Source organism: Marmota flaviventris, chromosome 18, assembly GCF_047511675.1.
Source record: "Marmota flaviventris isolate mMarFla1 chromosome 18, mMarFla1.hap1, whole genome shotgun sequence".
Classification (NCBI taxonomy): domain Eukaryota; kingdom Metazoa; phylum Chordata; class Mammalia; order Rodentia; family Sciuridae; genus Marmota; species Marmota flaviventris.
Window position 1 is genome coordinate 35709052 of NC_092515.1, and position 20780 is coordinate 35729831.

At 39.2% G+C, this 20780-nt stretch overlaps 1 protein-coding gene across 4 annotated transcripts in view; it reads left to right on the top strand.

The window, feature by feature from the left end:
* Window positions 1-4608: 4608 nt before the first annotated feature.
* The window catches only part of Lpcat2 (lysophosphatidylcholine acyltransferase 2), a 74584-nt gene continuing 58412 nt past the window's right edge, over window positions 4609-20780 (top strand). For 3 of the 4 annotated variants that reach the window (XR_003583296.3, XM_027938969.2, XM_027938971.2), the window contains exons 1-6: window positions 4609-4876; window positions 11384-11523; window positions 14793-15025; window positions 16418-16530; window positions 18652-18712; window positions 19570-19628. Coding sequence is in view for 3 of the 4 variants with exons in the window: in XM_027938969.2 (XP_027794770.1) it covers window positions 4706-4876; window positions 11384-11523; window positions 14793-15025; window positions 16418-16530; window positions 18652-18712; window positions 19570-19628 (777 nt within the window). In the remaining variant the exon portion in view is untranslated. The remainder of the gene's footprint in view (window positions 4877-11383; window positions 11524-14792; window positions 15026-16417; window positions 16531-18651; window positions 18713-19569; window positions 19629-20780) is intronic. The other variant, XM_027938970.2, reaches the window with a different exon arrangement.

The following is a 20780-nucleotide window of genomic DNA, read 5'->3' on the forward strand; positions in this document are numbered from 1 at the left end:
GCAGGCTGAATGATACCTGAGGCTCCGGGCTCGGTTTTCTCTCTCGGTCTGTTTCTTTTTTTTTTTTTTATATATATATTTATTTTTTAGTTTTCGGTGGACACAACATCTTTGTTTGTATGTCGGTCTGTTTCTTAATAGTGATACCTGTCCCAATGCTGGCGCTGACAGTGAGCAGCAACCATGTCACCCTGCTTCATTAGCAACCTGCTGCGTGCCAGGTACTCTACATGCATCATTTAATTTAACCTTTGCAACCACCTTAAGAGGGAGAGACTATTTTAACTAGTTGAAACCAGGGCCAGAGACAAGTGGTCTGCCCAGGGTCCTGTAGTGTTAGGTAACAGAACAGAGGCTAGGCCAGAGGATGACCTAGAGGAGGAACTCGACCCTCAGCCCAGAATCTCCAACAGCAGCATGGCCCTCCACCTACCCCACAAGACCTTCCCCGGTCACCCTGAAGGACAGTAACGTGCTTGCTTTCTGAACACAGATGCTGTGATCAGAACCAGGTGAGCTCACTCGGCCTTCTGGCCAGGCTACCCGCCCCTGCTCTCCTCCATAGAAGTCCCCCAGCTGCTGCCAAACAGCAGCTCAAGACCTGGATTCTTTTCAGAGGTGCCTGCCAGCTCCAGCTGTCGTCTGATAGTCTGATGCCTCCAGGCCTTTCCTGGTGGGGCTGGTGGGGAAACAGGTGAGCAGCGCTCAGGACAGCTCGGGGGTGACCTCAGTGGACCGAAAGTGATCTTTTCTTTTATCAAAGCCTGCCTACTGATTTGTGTTCTTGATCGCCCCGAACAGACACACTTTCTGCAGGTATCTGACTAAAGAGCCCCAGCATATGCTGCCATTGAAGGTATTAGGAAGTCCTACTTGAAGACCACCTAGCCTGGGAAGCTTACATCATAGCTCTCATACACTGCTAATCAGGATCTCTGTTACACTGAGAGAAATTTCAGCTGATCCTCAACATGCCATTTCTTGAGTGGTTTTCTATGTACATTACACCTGATTTAATCCTTACTATAATCCTATGGGGGCAGGAATTAATCCCTTTGATGAGGCAAGGAGCTCAGAGAGGTTAAGTGACTAACTCAAGGCTGCACAGCTCTCTGATAGGGTTAGATGATTCTGAGATTCAGAGGTGGATACATTTAGAGGAGGAGCTATACCAATGCCCAGATTGATTTTTTTCCTGGTTCCCGGCCTGCTGCAAGCAGAGTTTATCAGTAAGGATAAGTGTTTTTTGTTTTTTTTTTAATTTGTCTTAATTAGTTATACATGACAGTAGAATGCATTTATGCACTTTGATATATCATACATAGATGGGATATAATTTCTCATTTTTCTGAGTGTACATGTAGTGGAATCACATTGGTCATGTAGTCACATAATTACATACAGTAATAATGTCTGTTTCATTCTACTACCTTTCCTATCCCCACATCCTCTCCCCTCCCCTCCCTTCACTTCCCTCTACCTAATCTAAGGTAACTCTATTCTTCTCTAGTGCCCCGTCCCCCTTGTTGTGTATTAGCATCTGCATATTGGAGAAAACATTCGGCCTTTGGTTTTTTGGGATTGGCTTATTTCACTTAGCATGATAGTCTCCAACTCCATCCATTTACTGGCAAATGCCATAATTCCATTCTCCTCTAAAGCTGAGTAATATTCCACTGAATATATATATCACATTTTCTTTATCCATTCATCTATTGAAAGACACTAGGTTGGTTCCAATGTTTGGCTATTGTGAATTGAGCTGCTATAAACATTGACGTGGATGCATTACTGTAGTATGCTGATTTTAAGTCCTTTGGGTATAAGCCGAGGCATGGAATAGCTGGGTCAAATGGTGGTTCCATTCCAAGTTTTCTGAGGAATCTCCATACTGCTTTCCATAGGGGTTGCACCAAATTGCAGCCCCATCAGCAATGTATGAGTGTGCCTTTTCCCCCATGTCCTTGCCAACATTTATTGTTGCCTATATTCTTGATGATTGCCATTCTGACTGGATTGAGATGAAATTTTAGTGTAGTTTTGATTTGCATTGTTCTAATTGCCAGACATGTTGAACCTTTTTCTTATTATATTTGTCAACTGATTGTATTTCTTCTGTGAAGTGTCAGTTCAATTCCTTAGCCTATTTATTGATTGGGATATTTATTTTTTTGGTGTTAAGTTTTCTTTGGTTCTTTATATATCCTAGTGATTAATGCTTTATCAGAGGTGCATGTGGTAAAGATTTTCTCCTAATCTGTAGGCCCTCTTCTCACATTATTGATTGATTGCTTTGCTGAGAAGAAGCTTTTTCGTTTGAATCCATCCCATTTATTAATCCTTGATTTTACTTCTTGTGTTTTAGGGGTCTTGTTAAGGAAGTTAGATCCTAACTTCACCTACATGGTGAAGATTTGGGCCTATTTTTTCTTCTATTAGGCACAGGGTCTCTGTTCTAGTACATAAGTCTTTGATCTACTTTGAGTTGATTTTTGTGCAGGGTGAGAGAGAGAGGTTTAATTTCATTTTGCTACATATGAATTTCCAGTTTTGCCAGCACCATTTGTTGAAGAGACTATCTTTTCTCCAGTGAATGTTTTTGGCACCTTTGTCTAGTATGAGATAACCGTATCTATGTGGGTTATTCTCTGTGTACCCTATTCTGTCCCATTTGTCTATAAGTTCATTTTGGTGCCAATACCATGCTGTTTTTGTTTCTATAGCTCTCAGCCAAGTTCTATAAGACTTTCGAAGAAGAATTAACACCAGTACACCTCAAAGTATTCCATAAAATAGAAAAGGAGGGAACCCTTCCAACTTATTCTATGAGGCTAATATCACTCTGATACCAAAACCAGACAAAGACACATCAAGGAAAGAAAACTGCAGACCAGTATTCCTGATGAACATAGATGCAAAAAATCTCAATAAAATTCTGGCAAATCAAATACAAAAACATATCAAAAAGATAGTGCACCATGATCAAGTGGGATTCATCGCAGGGATGCAGGGTAGGTTCAACATATGGAAATCAATAAATGTAATTCATCATATTAATAGATGTAAAAACAAGAATCATATCTTCATCTCAATAGATGCAGAAAAAGCGTTTAACAAAATACAGTACACTTTCATGTTTAAAACACTAGAAAAACTAGGGGTAGTAGGAACAGACCTCAACATTGTAAAAGCTATTTATGCTAACCCCAAGGCCAGCATCATTCTAAATAGAGAAAAATTGAAAGCATTCCCTCTAAAAACTGGAACAAGGCAAGGATGTCCTTTTTCACCACTTCTATTCAACATCACCCTTGAAACTCTAGCCAGAGCATTTAGACAGAAGAAAGAAATTAAAGGAATACAAATAGGTAAAGAAGAACTCAAACTATCACTATTTGCTGATGACATGATTCAATATCTAGAAGACCCAAAAAATTCCACCAGAAAACTTCTAGAACTAATAAGTGAATTCAGCAAAGAAAGAGCAGGATATAAAATCAACAGCTATAAATCAAATGCATTCCTATATATTAGTAATGAATCCACTGAAAGAGATATCAGAAAAACTACCCGAATCCACAATAGCCTCAAATAAAATAAAATACCTGGGAATCAATCTAATAAAAGAGGTGAAAGACCTCTACAATGAAAACTACAGAACCCTAAAGAAAGAAATTGAAGAAAACCTCAGAAGGTGAAAAGATCTCCCATGTTCCTGGATAGGCAGAATTAATATTGTCAAAGTGGCCCTACTCCCAAAAGCATTATACATATTTAATGCAATTTCTATTAAAATGCCAATGACATTCTTCATAGAAATAGAAAAACCAATCATGAAATTTATTTGGAAAAATAAGAGACCCAGAAGAGCCATCTTCATTCTTTCACTCTAGGCGCTCGGAGATCAATCCATTGGTCTCAGGTCCTGGAACAACCCCTGTGTCCCCAGGCCCTCACCCATCAAGGCCCAGACAGGCCCCTGTACTTCCTCAGGTCGAAATGGAGCCACGCCCAAATCGTTCCCTTTTTCTCAGTCAGGTTCCTCATCTACTGTGGAAGTCAACTTGTTTTTGCCTTTTCTAGTAGCAGCTCCGTTACATCCTCTGGGGAACCATTCCCCAGTCATCCCATAAGATTTATGAGGAGCATTTTCCATCCCTGGTACGAATGTCTATATTAGCCTACAAACTTGGAACTCAAACTGGTTTACACAAGAGCAAAGCACCCTAGTGATTTCAATTCACTTGTGGGAACAGCCCAGGGGAAGGTGTTGCTCCTAGCCTTGTTGGATTTACAGGAGGCAGTGAGGATCATGAACACAGCTCATGGCCAGAACAGTAAGACAAAGTGAAACCCCAGATTTGCCTGACCCTAAAGCAGAGAACTCCGCCTAAAGTGTCGTCCCTGGTTGGAGCATTAAGTTTACAAAGCTACCCTTCACCGTCATCTTGCTGAAAGAAAGCAGTCATCTCCGAGGGGGCGGGGCTAGATTACTGAGGAGGAGGAGCCAGGTACCTAAGGGAGGCGGGGCCACAGCCCAGGGGAGGGGCAGCCGGCGCCTAGGTAATTTTGGCGCGTGCGCAGAGGGCCTGGAGCGGCGCCTCGGGCTGGGACTCCTGAGGGGCTGTGGCTGGGTCTGGGCTGGGGCGCTGGCCTGCGCGCTCGGCTTCCTTCTCTGCGCTCGGGTCCCACGCCCAGCTCGGCCATGAACCGGTGCTCCGAGGCGGCGGCGGTGGCGGCCACCGTGCCAGGCTCGGGCGTCGGGGCCGCAGAGCATCGGCCGCCCATGGTGCCTCGCCAGGCGTCCTTCATCCCGCCGCCGGTGCCCAACCCCTTCGTGCAGCAGACGGGGCTCGGCACGGCCAGGCTGCTGCAGGTGAGCGGCGGGGCCCGGGTGACCGAGGGGGGCGGCCTGCGGGAAAGGGGGCAGCCCCCCGGGGGCGTCCGAGGGCCGCGGGTCTGGGGGTGGAGGACGCTGCGGGCGGGAGAAGCGCAGGTGCGGAGGAGGCAGGTCTGAGAGGAGCCTCTGGAGGCCAAGAGGCTGTGCGGGCGGAGACCCACCTTTCCCGAGCTGGGCGATCCGGCTGGATTGGACGTGAGTCCCGGGAGGTGGTGGAGGCAGACCTACCTCGGGAGAGTGGGCTTGGGGAAGGGTTGTTTTTTTTTTTTTCCTTTTGCCTTGGGTTGAGTAAGGAGGGAGAAGGCTGGGAGTTAGAACAGGTAAGGCTGGAATGATCTAGCTGAGCTGGGACATCCTGGCTAGAAATTCAGAATCGAGAAAGAGGGGTGACTTATTAGACGTATCCGTTTAGGGCGTTTGAGGGTTTCCCATCTTCCATCAGCTTTCACCCAAACATTTTTCCTAGATTCCAGGATGAGGGGGAGCCACTGTTAAAAGTAGCTGTTCCCACAAAGGAAATTTGCTTTCCTTCCCTTATCTGATAAAGGACTGCTTTTACGCAGTCTCGCTTTTTGGACTTCCTCCTGATGAAATTATTGATTGAAGAATAAGATAGACTCTACAAGATATACTTGTCCTGTGTGTCCTGCAGGGGAATAATTTTTTAATTTTTATTTTCTTTCCCTGTCTGTCTCACAGATTTCATTATTTTGGATTGAAGGAGTGTAATTTTGAATTCTTTTTGTATGCACAGCTGAGACTATTGTGCTGTCCTGTGAGGGCAGGTTTAGTGCTGAGCTAAGCAGTATGGGATGGTAGGATAATGGGAGGTAGATGTCTGGTTGAAAAGAGTATGAGAAAGGAAGAGAAAGGAAGGGTCATGGTAATACCTCCTTGTAAAGAAACTAGTTTGAAAGTTGATCTGTGTCTTTAAATGGACAGATGTTCCCTTGGTAGCTTGACATGACTGCAGCACTTCTAAATACCTTGACCATTCACGATTAAATTTAGTCAGATCAGTCATGTGTAAATGGAAAGTATGTTCACCTATTGGCTTCGTATTTTGGAACAAGGTTCAATGTGGCGTACTTATAAATATTTGTATTGCACCTACAGTAGATTACTAATTTTGGTGTGTGTTGTTGTTGTTGTTGTCTGTTTTTAATCACCTGGTCTGTGACTGTTTAGAATGGCTTTGAAAGGACTCTTATAAGAGCTGTGGTGGATTGGAGAGGCACTAGTCTTAGAAGACTTAGGCATTAATATTAGCAGTGTGACTTGGCCAAGTCACTTAATCTCCCTGAACTATTCATCTATTAAATTGAAATAATAAACCTCAAAGGAAGGTTAGAATTAAGTGAGATAGTGTATGCTGATCTTAATATTGATCATTATGCTATTAGTTGTCTATAAATTATATATATTATTAAAATTCGCTTAGATTGAATGAGTTGAACATGGTCTGATCATTAAATTTTTTAAATCTCTCTTGATGAATGATACCAAAGATGTTGGAATGGCTTGAATGTTCTGGGTAAAGATGAAAAAAAAAATTTTATTTTATTTTTTTGGTGTGGGAGATTGAACCCGGAGACACTTAACCCCTGAGCCACATCCTTAGCCAGTAAAGAGTAATGGCTGAGAACAGTATTGTCTGTATTATTTATTTTAAAGGATGGACATACTTTCATTCAAGAATGACAAATTAATACTTAAGAGGATTTAGTCAGATTCAAATCAGAGAATGAATGATGACTAGTGTCTTACTTAAGAACTGTTGTCACTTTTGGAACTCATTATAGGGCTTAATTTCATCCCTGGTCCATTTTTTGACTACTTAAGAGTTTGTTATTTTGTGGCATGGAAAAAAAGTAGCTTCCTTTTTATGTCCTCAATTGAGAGCAGAATTGAAATGAGCTTTTGGTTGTAATTTGGGGGCCATTCATTTAGACCAAAAATATTTGTTGAATGCCTCTACTAGGTGTAGTGCTAATATCTGAGGATAGAGCAGTGAGCTACAGAAATAGGGCCTGCTCATCTAACGCTTACGTTTCACTGAGAAAGTTAAAAAACAAGTACAAAATATATAATTCCATGTGTTAGTGCAATAAAGGCCAAACAAGATCTCTCCTAGTAATAGTTCTGGAGCTCCTCCATGTCTTGTTTATTCATAATTTATCTTACAGAAAATAGAATGATAGCTAAGTTTTACTGTATTCATAAGTCAGTTTTTCAGGCGAAGAAATTTAGCAGGGTCAGTTCTGGTCCCAGGGATGGTGGAGTACTAGTAGCTTAAACTGGACAAATCTTCTCATAGATTACAATGATTAGTCCTATAAGAAACTATATGAAGGTACTCTGGAGAAAAAAAAAAAAAGACAGAAACTGGAGGAGATTTGTTCCTATACTGTGTGAAATTTCCCTGTGTCCCCTCTTTTTTCCCCAGGGTTCTCTCTTGATACCATGGGAGGGATTGGTAGAAAGCTTCAGTCTTATTGGTCTTTTGTGCAAGAGGACAGAGAACAGAGTTCATGGCAGTCAGAGCGACTAGAAATTGAGGAAGGAAGTACCAGAAAGGAGGAAGCTAGAGAGGAAGGAGCCCCTTAATTGGCATGTAAATTCCTGCTACATTCTCAGCAGATCCCTAAACTGTATTTGCACAAGAGCCTTCAGGGATTCTGGAAGGAAGGAAAAACTAGAAGGATAAAGAAGCTGATCACACATGCTAACCATGCCTTCCCTGTGGTGGTTACAGGGAAAAGAATAAGGTTGGGACTCCATCAGAGAACCATTCCCAGAGAAATGTCATCATCTGCCCTGGCTGGTGGCTGCCTGCATGACTACATTTGCAAGGCTTCTTTGGACCTGCAGTGGGGCTCATCCAGCACAGCCTTTTCTCAGTGTGTTTTGAAAAACGATCAGAGGCACTTGTTTAACATTACAGCTGCCCACATATTTAGACATCGAACTGAACACTTTAAAAGAGTTCCTGGGTCAAAAAAGAAATCACCAGTGAAAATTTTAAAATGTTTTAAACTAAATAGAAAATGAAAATCCAAAATACCAAAATTATGGGATTCAGGGAAAGCAATGTATAGAGGTAAATGAACAGATTTAAATACTTAAATCTGTAAATAACAGTTTTAAAAACAGTTTTAAAAGTAATGATTTTAAGTTCTCACTTCCAGAAGCTAGAAGGATGATAAATTACACAAGAAGTAACTCAAAGCAAGAACATGAATACAAGAGATGAAATTGAAAGCAAACCACAAAGAAAGTCAACTAATTCAAACATTTGGTTGGTATACTAATAAAATAGAATAAGTTAAGAAAATTGTTATATCCCCACCAAGACTGATAAATGAGAAAATACAAATTACCAATATCAGGAATGAAAAAAACATATTTCGTTACAGATTAAATGACTATTAAGAGATTATTATCAAAACTTGAAACATGTAGGAAAGGACAAGAATCCATCCAGTACAACAAAATGAATAGAAGAACTAGAAAATATGACTAGATCTTTATGAAAGAATTTGAATTGCACACACACATTTAAAGAAAACTCCTTGCCAAGATTATTTCACTTTATAAATTTTGTCAGACTTTTAAGAGCACAATAAAACACTTACACAAGTTCTTTCAGAAAGTAGAGAAGGGTGGAATACTTCCCAACAAGTTTTATGTGGTTAGCATCACCTCAATACCAAAATCTGAAAAAGATATTACAAGAAAAGAAAATTATAGACCAATATCTCTCATGGTTTTAGATATAAGATCTCTTAACAAAATGTCATCAGGTCAAATACAACAATATTTGGGAAGTATAAAATATCACATATATTCCAAGTTTGATTTGTCTCAGTAATCCAAGGTTAATTTAACATACCAAAATTTCAATTTCAGTGTAATTTACCTTGTTAGCAGAATATATAGTAAAAATCTATGATCTTCTCAGATACAGAAATTTTGTTGCTCACTTGATAAAATTCAACACCCACTGATGATAATAAAAAAATGTTCTCAATAAAGGAGGAATAAAAGGAAACTTTTAACTTGATACAGGATATTTATGAAGTACTTCCTATTAATATAATGGTTTCCCCAAAGGTTGGGAACAAGGCAATTATCTTGTTCACCATTTCTATTCAGCACTGAACTAGGGGTGCTAGTCAGTGCAATAAGACAAGAAAAAGTAAAGAAAGCATAGACCAGAAAGAAAAGTGTACACCTGTCTTTATTCAGAGATGAGCACATGGTTGTGTATAAAGAACTTTCTAAGGAATCTACAAAACAACTAACCACTAGAACTAATAAATCAAGTTGGCTAGGTCATAGGAAATAAGATCAGAACTTAAAATCAATTTTATATCTATACCCCACGAGGATACAGTTGTAAAATGAAATTAAATAATCGCATGTATAATAACAATAACAATAATAAGAATAAAATGACCTTACATACTTAATGCTTTTAACCAAGACCTTGTAAGACTACTACACTGAAAACAACAAAATATCGCTGTTAGAAATTAATGAAGACTCATGTAAGTGGAAAAATAAATCATGTTTATGAACTGTCAGAACCAATGTTATTAAGAGGACAGTTCCTTCCAGATTTGTCTATAGATTTATTGAAATCCCAATAAAAATCCTAACAGATTTGATTGTGTCTGGCAAGCTGATAAATTAATTCTGAAATTTATGTGGAAGTGTAAAGGATCTAGAATACCTTACTCCCCAGAAAATGTTGAAGCAGAAAAAGTTGTATGTCACATACAACCTGATTTCAAGATTTATTTCAAAATAACACTAATTAGACAGTTGGGTGTCGACAGAAGGATAGATGAATGAATAGATTGTATTCATTCATACTCATAGGTCTATGCTCTTGATAAAACTCGTATAGAGTTTAAAAGAGATGCCTTTTATTTTATGTAAATTGTCCCTTAACAAGTTGATTTTTCAAAAAACTACCAACAACAATGATTGGCCAGGATATACAGCAATGTAATTCTCACATACTGCCAGTGATACTTTAAAATGATACAACTACTTTGGAAAACTGTTAGTTCCTTATAACGTTAATTAACATCTATGGCTGAGCAATTCCACTCCTAGAAAACTGAAGACATATATTTATAGAAAGGCGTGTTTCAGAGTGTTCACAGTGGCTTTATCAGTGAACAGATCATCAAAGGGTTATACAGTGGGATAATACTCTGCAGTCCAAAAGAATGAATTACTGTTATGCAAAACAACACATTTGAACCAAGAAATATGTTAAGTGGAGGGAGCATGCCATATAAGGTTACGTCACATGATTCCATTTGTGTGACATTCAAGAACACATCCCTCTAAGCAGTGGTGACAGAAATTCATCCTCTGTTGCCCAAGAGCATAGGCAGGGACTGGAAGAGGCACAAGCTGGCTTTCTAGAGTGGTAGGTATGTTCCATGTGTTGACTTGGGTGGCAATTACATGAGTACATGCCGATCAAGATCAAGGTCACTGAATTACACAGTGAAGACCTGACCTTTTTCTTTTATGTGTGTTTGAACCAGACATACACATGCACTCAAATAACTTGGCAGAGATCAGGTAACTAGAATACTTTTTGCATTTTTTATAAGTTATTTGATGACATAAGAGCTAGTAGAGATAGAAAGAGGCACTGTTAGATAGTGTAATTTTTTATGTGAAAAAAAGACAGTGCATTATACCTAAGGAGAATTTATTTCACTTGAAAGGCAGTGTGGTATAAGCAAAGGCCACCAAACTGGGTTCAGATCCTGGTTCTGCCATTTACTAACTATATGATCTTATTAAGTAATTTAATTTAACCCTCTGTACCACTTCTGTCTTTGACATCAGATTGCAGTTAAATGAATTACTATGTGCCAGTGTTTACAGCCTGAGCCTGTAGGAAGCATTCATGTATGATTTGCTGTTCTTATTTGCATCACTTATTTTTTCTTTTATTTTCTCCTCCTCCATCTCCTTATTGTTAGGGCCGGCAGGCATATTCAATAGCACACTCACTTTCTCGTACTCTGGTGCCTCCATTCACATTCTTCCTTCAACCTGTAGCTGTCAAATAACACTTTCTCCCTCTTATCTTGCTAGTACTTGCTTGTCTTGCAAGACCATTCAGCACCTCCTCCAGGAAGCTTTCCCTGACTGCCAAATCAGACATCCCTTTCTCTGTCCCCTCAGCCTCTCCATTCACTCTGGTCAGTGTACAGATCAAGCTCTCTTCAGGTTTTCATCACTATTTCTTCAGTATGTGATTGGCTTTGTGAGGTCAAACGCCATGGCTTGTTCTTCTCTGTTTACATTCTAATGTGGGCAGCACAGTACACAGATCATCTGTGGGTAGATGCATGAATAGCATTAAGCTTTCCTATTGCGTGTTTCAGCTCCATAGCAACATGTTAAAATGACGTCATTCGATCTGTTTTTATCCACTTTGACTTTCAGGCTTTCCTTCTTGGAATCATCCTGCTCCCACTTCGGGTCATTTTGATTGGATTGCTTTTCTTATTATCTTGGCCATTTGCCGCCGCCTTCATAGCTTGCTGTCCCGAGAAGCCGACTTACCCATTGACCGACTGGAGACGGTAAGAAACACGTCGTCCAGATATCAGGTAGATCCAGATGACAAAAAATCACTGATGAGTATTTTTATTTAACTTACCCAAATTTAATAATTCATTTCTTTGATAAAACGGACCTTAATTTATGTAGAAATTACTGCCCAAACACATTTCTGTTAATCATCTGTTGACGTTATGATTTTCTTATGTTAAAAGACTTTGTTTTCTGAATTATTGCCAAAATGATAATCCTAGTGACACATGCTGTAATCCCAGTGGTTTGGGAGGCTGAGGCAGGAGGATTGCAAGTTTAAAGCTAGCCTCAGCAATTTACAAAGGCCCTAAGCTACTTAATGAAATCCTGTCTCTAAATAAAATGGGAAAAAAAGGGCCGGGGTGGTACTGGGGATGATGTGGCTCAGTGGTTGAGCGCTCCTGAGCTCAATCCCTGGTACAAAGAGAGAGAGAGAGAGAGATCCCCGTTTCTGATAGTCCATCAGTATACCTGCATATATTTCTTTATTTTTAATTTTTATACAGTGCTGAGGATCTAACCCAGTGCCTTACATGTGCAGGCGAGCACTCTACCACCTGAGCTACAACCCCAGCACCAGTATACCTGCAAATATTGCAACTGTAAAACCGTTTGCTATATTTTGCTTTTCCTATTTTCACAATTGCTTTGGTCTCCCCACAGTAACAAAATGATTTCTGCAGGGACATATAAGTGTATCAATTATATTATTTTTCCTTAATTTCTTTAGTGATTATCATTAATACAGATTAATCATTAATGCAGTCTAACTCTTCCAAATGTTAACATTTTATGTTAGACTTCCTTTCTGCCACAGTTAGGTTGGCATCAAGAACAGACTAATCCTAATGAATGAAGCTGCTGATGAACGTTCATTCGGGTTGGGCAGAGCCAAATGGTCGCCACCTGTGTGTCATCAACATGGGGCTTCCTGATGTGGATTCCAAATCCATAGATCTGTTTTAGGACACTAGCGAACTCTCTTGAAATTTTGTACCGATTTTCCTTCCCCATCACACAAGGATATGTTCCTTAATCCAAATCTCAAATGTGGATACATCCTCCAAAAATTTTGAGAAATACTGTTCTAGAAACTTTTAAGGATGTGCAGTTTTCTGTTCAGTGCATGTTCTAGCGAACTAATGTCAATATCAAACATGAGGCTGGTTTGAAGTGGAGATGAACCCCATGCTGGCAGATCATGATGCTCTGTGTCATAACTCAAGACAACACTTCAAGGGACGTTTTTCATGATTCTCCAATTTTTTTCAGATTATCTTTTTGGTTTCTATTGTTTCTATTCTTATGTAAGCCTAGGAGGATGGGAGAAGTAGCCTTCAGAATCCAAAAAATAAATATAATAAATAGTAGAAAATAAAGTTTTACCTTTCTCTGTGAAAATAGTTATCACTAACTCCCCTCAAAGTCTGTGGCCTCAAACTTTAATGTTTAAAACATTTAAATGTCAGTGTCTAATGGCTCTGAATAGGGGATACTTGGAAATGTTTGAAAGTTGGTGAAGGGGTGCACTTCATACCCATTATGAATAGAGATTTCCTGTCCAAACTAAAGGGGAAGAGGAGAGCTGTGTTATTTCCGGAGCTCTTTGGAAAAGTACTTTGGTTTTCTGTGTCTCACTTTTTACTAAGAAATAAAAGTCACAGACTTCCCCAGAGGCTAGCTGCTGATAATTCCTCTGTATTATTACCAGAAAGTAGACGTAGGTCAGAAGCCCATTTTTGATTGCTCTCCTTAGATACCTTGCGAGCAGTATGCAGTCACCCCTCCACATCTGCAGATTCAACCAACTGTGGATCAAAGATATCGGAAATATACATCTGTACTGAACAAGTGCAGACTCTTTTGCTTGCTATTATTCCCTATACAATGCAGTTTACTACCTATTTACGTAGCAATTACATGAATTAGATCTTATAAATAGGCTGAGGCAATTTAAAATCAAGGTTATACGCAGGTATCATTATATACCATATTATTTAAAAGGCATGAGCATTTGAAGACTTTTTATCCACAAGGGTTGCCCATGGATACCAAGGGACAACTGTGCATATTTTATTTTACTTATCATGAAAAGCTGTATGCTTAATTCATTTATGAAAATCTCCAGTCTGTGTTTGTGCTCCTGGGAATCTGCTTGGGTTTCCTCCTCCAGCAAGCTTATCAAGTCAGAGATTTCTTTTACCTGTCTTGGGTGTCCACCATGGGCCCAGGCAGGATTTTAATGAATGAATTAGTCTCCTGTGGCAGAATCTTTTAAAAAAGTAAACAACTAGATTTCTGGAATCCCTTAGGTGCTTCTCTGGTCCATGGAAGTAAGATGGTAAATTCATTTCTGAAGTTGTTTTCAAGATACAAATTTATTTCCTGAAGCATGGGGGTTGCTGGGGAGCAAAGCCAGGGCCTTCAGGCACTTCAGCAAGCAGTCTGTCATGAGCTATGTCCCCAAGCCCTACTTCTGAAGATTCGTGATGATGTCAAAGGGCTAAGCAATGCAGATGAGATTTGCTTCTAAAAATTATTCCTAAAGTAATTCTGAGGACAAATTCAGGTGAAGGGTCTAAAAGTGTTGAGGAGATAGCAGCATTTTCATGACACAAATAGAGATTCCTAAGTTGGCTACTTTTGAAGGACAGTACTGATTTGGTTATCTCAGTGGGGAACATGTGTTAATTAAAAATAAATTTTATTTATTTTTTTTGTAGTAGGGATTAAACCCAGGTATACTTTACCACTGAGATACTTCCTCAGTTTTTAATTTTTTTTTTAAATTTTGAGACAGGATCTCATGAAGTTTCTTAGGGGTCTAGTTAAGTTTCTGAGGCTAACCTCCAATTTATGTTCCTCCTGCCTCAGCCTCCCAAGACGCTGGGATTACAGTTCTGTGTTGCCTCACCCAGCTAAAATTCATTTTTATCACTTTATAGTCACAGAGTAATGGAGACATTTAATAGCTACATATCCTGGGGAAAATTACTTCTCCATGCCTCACTATTGTCACCTGTAAAATTGGGATAGTAACAAATAATACCTACTTTTCAATAGATTAGGCCAAGAATAGTGACTGGCACCTACAGTAAGCAGTTCCCTGTAAGTGTTAGCTATTCATCTCCCGAGCTTATATTTTAAAATGCAATTCTTTGACACGTTTTTTTTTTTTTCTTGTATTTTAGAGTGAAGCCATGCTGCTTAACTTCGATCAGCAAAGCTAATTATGTCTTTTCTGCATTTATTTTCAAAGGACAGTTACTCACTTGGTTTTGAGATATCTGGGTTACGCCCTCTACTTTTCCATGGGATTTAAAGTGAGTGTGAAAGGAAAGGCTGCGAGCGCTTTGGAAGCACCCATTTTTGTTGTCGCCCCTCATTCGTCCTTCTTTGATGGGATTGCCTGTATTGTGTCTGGACTGCCTTCGTTGGTGTCTCGGTATGAAACTGTCCAGATCCCTATGATTGGCAGTAAGTACTTGAAAGGTAACAGATGAAATATTTTCATGCTTATGCTTGAAATTAAAATAATTATATTGGGAGTTTTTTGATAAATTTAAAAAAAAATTTAAAATATTTCAACATATTTCTTCTTATAATTAGGTCCTATATGGAAAGAATGAATTTATGAAAAAAGGCTAGACTTTATTAATCTATAGCCTCATCATTCTTTTTAATACCTATTTTTATTATCATATCATCCTGTCTTGTTCTTATTTATGGCTGGGGAAGACCAGTGTTCAAATACTGGACATGCTGATTCTTGTTTTTTGTTTTGTTTTATTTATTTAATTATTTATTTTTAGAGAGAATTGAACCAATGCACAGTTTACGTGCTTTTTCATGAATTTCTGTTCAGGGTGTTAGGCTGATAGGCGTACGGAGTCTTTTCTCCAAACTCTTGTTTTCTTCCTGGTTACCCTGGGAGTCTCCTTGAGGTACCTCTGAAAATCATGGTGAGGAACAGTCAGCGCTTCCTGCCGTAAGAAATAATGAAGCAAGTGAAGTGTTTTTCCCATCAGATACTTTGGTCCCTCCCTAAGGAATTAGTCTCCAAGTCACAGCTCCCAGTTGTCCAGGATTCTCTCTCAGGTGACAAGGGAGAGGGGGTGAAGGTGGCCCCTGTGCTCTGCAGAAGTGGTAGCAGTCCTAGAAGCTGTGTCCTTCAGCCCAGGCACTTTGTTTCTTGACTGTAACCACCGTGCTTTATGTAATGTGTTTTTATCTTCCTGGAAAGTGTGTAGCAATAAGCTTTTGCTAAATGGAGGCTTATTTTGCGTGTGGTTGGAAGCTGTCGAGAACACTTGACTTTTTGAAAATTTAAGTAAAATGTGTAAAGTTGCCTTCTACTTATGTGCACTGTAAATTTAGATAATCATTTTTTAAAATATTCCTAAAATTCAACACGACAATCTTGAATATTCCAAAGGTTTAATGTCTGTCGAGGCAGAAGACCATTGGGGAGAAAAATTGTATTTGCCTCTTTTCATATTATCCTCTCTCCACATACTTCTGTTACATTAATGAAATCTGTAAAAAAAAAAAAAATTTTTGTAGTTGTAGATGGGCAGAATACCTTTATTTTATTTATTTATTTTTATGGGGTGCTGAGAATTGAACCCAGTGCCTCACACCTGCTAGGCAAGTGCTCTGCCACTGAGCCACAACCCCAGCCCATGAGATCTTTTTAGATATAACTGTCCACCTCTCTTTTTGAAATTAGAAACTAAGTTCTAATAAACTTTGCAGTATTTTTTAGTTTTTTCTTTGCTATCATTTTAGTTTTCCATAAAATTTGTCTTATGTTTTATCCTATACTATTGCTATGCTGGCTTTAGTCAAAAAAATGCTTGGTTGGATTTTTTCTTCATCTTAAAGGTCTCTTACGGGCCGTGCAGCCAGTGTTGGTGTCCCGTGTGGATCCGGATTCCCGAAAGAACACAATAAATGAAATAATAAAGCGAGCGACCTCCGGAGGGGAATGGCCCCAGGTAAAAGGCAGTCATATTGAGTTGACTCCCCATCTGTAGACTTTCTTGTGTGGATCCACAGGTGCTAACATCTGTGGACACCTACACCAGGTGTCTTCAGCACGATGGATGCAGAGTGAATGAACTAGTGAGTAATCAGAAGTCCGCCTCTGCGTGAGCTCCTTCATGGACTTCACTGTGTTATCCTTGTTATCTGCCAGACTCTTCAGCCAATTTTTACTTCCCCATCATAAAACGTGATTTTTCTATCTCTGAATTTAATCCCCATGAATTAATATGACTATATCGTATAATTTAGTGTATGAAATTCCAAAGCCCCATTATATTCAACAGTATGTTGGGTTCACTGAAAAAATGGTGCAGATCTTTCATCTTTTCTTTTTTGGGGTACTAGGAATTGAATTCAGGGGCACTCAACCACTGAGCCACATTCCCAGCCCTGTTTTGTATTTTATTTAGAGACAGGGTCTCACTGAGTTGCTGAGTGCCTCACTTTTACTGAGGCTGGCTTTGAACTCGTGATTCTCCTGCCTCAGCCTCCAGAGCCACTGGGATTACAGGTGTGCACCACTGCGCCCCGCCAGCTCTTTCATCTTTTCTGAAGTATATTTAGGTGGTGCTTCTCAGTTCAGAGGGTGTCTCAAAATCACCCATAAGGCTTGGTCAGCCTCACTGTCTCTGCAGCCCTTCCTCACAGTGCTGGCTGAGGATTAGGGAGGGCAGTATTTATTGCATGGTAATGTCCCTTGATCTTTGTCCAGATGACAACAGATGACCTCTAGCACACTGATGGTCCTGCAGAGGTCATGCAAATGTTAAAGTACCAAAGGAGTGTGGCTGACCAGGAGGCTTTAGAAACCAAGGCTTCTGAGGAACAATTTAAACAGTGATTGAGAAGAATAGCATTTGTAATTAGGGTTTGATTTTTCTCTTTGGATCAAAAAGTATATCTGCAATAAGTAGGTGGGAGGTGAAAGGTAGATTTCACCTCATTTTGGTTGTTTTGAGGAAGAACTTTCTTTCTGTCCAGAGGAAGAATAGTCTTGCTTTGGGATCTCTAGAATTTTCTGGCATTGGCTGAGCAACCGCTATTCCAGGGCAGGAGTGGGCGGGTGGGGTTATTGTAGAAAACATTCCAACATTACTGTTGCTGGGTGACCTAATGTCCCTTCCAGCTCTGAGGTTTTATGGTTCATTCCATGGCTGCTCCTTGTTAGTTATGGAGTTGTAGAATTTCCACTGAATACAACATTATATCTTTCATAGGAAACCCATTTTTTAGTTTGGAGGATGGAATCACACTGCATGTATAATAATTTTTATTTTAGAAATAACCTGTAATTATAGCAATTTAACTCAATAATCTTTTCCCTCTCTGTTATAAAATACATATTACTAACTGCGTTGAGTGCAAGAATTTTACTTTTATTTGATGTTCTTAGCACTTGGCTCATAACTAAATTTTAAAAGCTTCAGGAAACCAAGATGCCATCTAGTCAGGTTAATGGAGGAACTAATCATACTTCTTGTTCTCCACATGGAAAACATAAAGAGATACATTAAAAGCTAAAACATATCCTCAAAAAATAGATAATACGTTGTATTCCATCCATCGGCTAAGTCAGGTCAGCATGAAGCAATTTTCTCCTTTGTCCTCAAGACCTCTGTGAACTCTGTTGTGGGAGTGAACATCATTTAATGGGAAAACTGAGACAAAGTAGGTGGTTATTTGGGTAAGGATGTGTAGCTGCAAGGAGGGAATTTAATATGCTTTGCCTAGTGTATACTTTGACCAAGACTTACAGCCTCTGTATTTCTTTTAAATTTATTCAGATCATTGGTAAAAACCATCATTCAGAAAAATGTAGTATGTTTGTAAATTAAGCATATTCTCCATTCAAAGCTTAAATTCATTTTCTAAGAACCTAAATGGCTAAACTGTATTTCTCTTAGAAGAAAATTGAATAATCTGGTTTGAGCTTTCAGTAGAATCAAGAGTTAGCTTTTTATTTCATTTTTGTTTTTGAAGCATTCGCAGCTGTTTGTGAAGTCATAAGAAAGCGAATAAGAGGTAATCTATTCATTAGACTGAAATATTAAATCTATTCCTTTTCTCCCAAGATACTAGTTTTCCCAGAAGGTACTTGTACTAATCGTTCCTGTTTGATTACTTTTAAACCAGGTGAGATAAATTAATTTATGTATTATAACAAAGTAGTGTGGAAGATTTCTCAAATGATTATAGATAGCAGTACACAAAGTAATGCTTTAGATTGCTCTGAGCATTTCCTTTTTTTCTGATAAAAAGTTTTTTATGTGATTCCACAGAACTTAACTCCTTCACTTTCTCTTTTGGTATCATAACCTCTTCTTTCTTATAGGGTGTGTGTGTGTGTGTGTGTGTGTGTGTGTGTGTATGTATGTGTATCTACACACACAAACTGTAGATAATTTTCTTTTCCTCCAAGGAACACTTGCATATCCCCAGGGTCCTCTGATGTGAAGTGGAGTCCCTGTTTTATTATGGCTTTTCAAATGCCCTCCGTGATTCACTCCCTTTTGAATACTGGGCAGGTGGTCCTGAGCATAACTCTTGACCCTTTTTTAAAGGTTTTGTTTGGCTGCTCGAATGTACATCCCCGAAGTGATAGCTCACTTCTGGCAACTGTGGTAGTTTTCACTTCAAGGAGTTGTCTTTATCTTTATCTAGATATTCTTATTTCTCTTCATCTTGATTTTGTCATTACTGCTTTGTAAACAAATCTTGTTGAATAATAGGTATTTGGGAAATGCACACAAATAAGGAACGAAATATGTAAATGCCTTCAGCACAGGATTAAATATTTGCTTGACTGATTCATAATTTTAAAAATTCCTCATTTTAGTAAACACTAGGCATTTGCCAACACATGCAATAGATTCTGTGATCTGTACTTGTAAGCCATCAGCGTACTTACAGCATTTATAATTGATTTTTTTCTTATTGTAAAATTTTTATTCATATGAAAACCGTATGACAAAATTTCAATGTGGTTCCAGGAGCCTTCATTCCGGGAGTCCCCGTGCAGCCCATCCTCCTCAGATACCCCAACAAGCTGGTAAGCACAGTGTTCTTCTGTGGGAGCAATTTAAATATTCCAAGCAACCTCCTGCTCTCAGACCCCTTTTCCTGTGTGAATAAGGAAAAGAATAGATGAATGGTGAAGGAATCAGCAAGTTCATTCTGCTTGCCGTGGCTGGTTTTCAAGATAGGCACATTGTTGATACCAATATTAAATATCGTTTTATTATTATGAAGCTTCAGGAAGACATTTCTTAGCCTCTGTTGTAACTGTCTGTTTAAATCCCAGATGTAGGGTCTCACTGGACAGGACAGTAGAACTTTGTAATTTTAATTAAGCCTAGAAGGAGACTTTTCCTGATTTAGAGGTCATTACTGATGGAGAAGGGTTGATACAGCAGGATAAATTTGAGAGAAGCTTGATCTTTAATTACTGGCTCAGTACTTATGAGCTGTGTGACCCTTGGCTGGTAGCTTGATGAAATAAGGAAATATATGAAAGCACTTAACACCCTGTTCAAAGTCCAGAGTTAGCTCAGGAAATGCTGTTTTCCACACAACTGGGTATGTTGTTGTTCTCCGGATGTAGATCGTGCCACTGTTTCCCAAAGACTTTGGGGGGGAATGCTTTGGTTCTGAAAGGACTTTGTTTGCTAGAGAATTTATATAAAAAGCAGGAGATAACTGTTAGTTATCTACACTATTTAAGATTGAGAATTCTCCAAAAACTTAACACCAAAAATACAAACAAATAAATAACGCAATTAGTAAACTGGCCAAAGAACTAAACACATGCTGGGCTCAGTGGTGCACACCTATAATCCCAGCGGCTCAGAAGGCTGAGGCAGGATCTCAAGTTCAAAGCCAGCCTAACCAAAAGTGAGGTGCTAAGCAACTCAGTGAGACCCTGTCTCTAAATAAAAAATACAAAATAGGGCTGGGGATATGGCTTGGTGGTCGAGTGCCCCTGAGTTCAATCCCCGGTACTGCCTCCCCCAGAATTTAAAAAATGAATAAATTTAAAAAAGAACTAAACAGACATGTGTCAAAAGAAGAAATACAATTTTCCAACAAATATATGAAAAAATATTCACAATACAAATCAAAACTGCATTGTGATTCCACCTCACTCCATTCAGAATGGCAGTTATCAAGAATACAAATAATAATGTATTGGCAAGAATGTGGG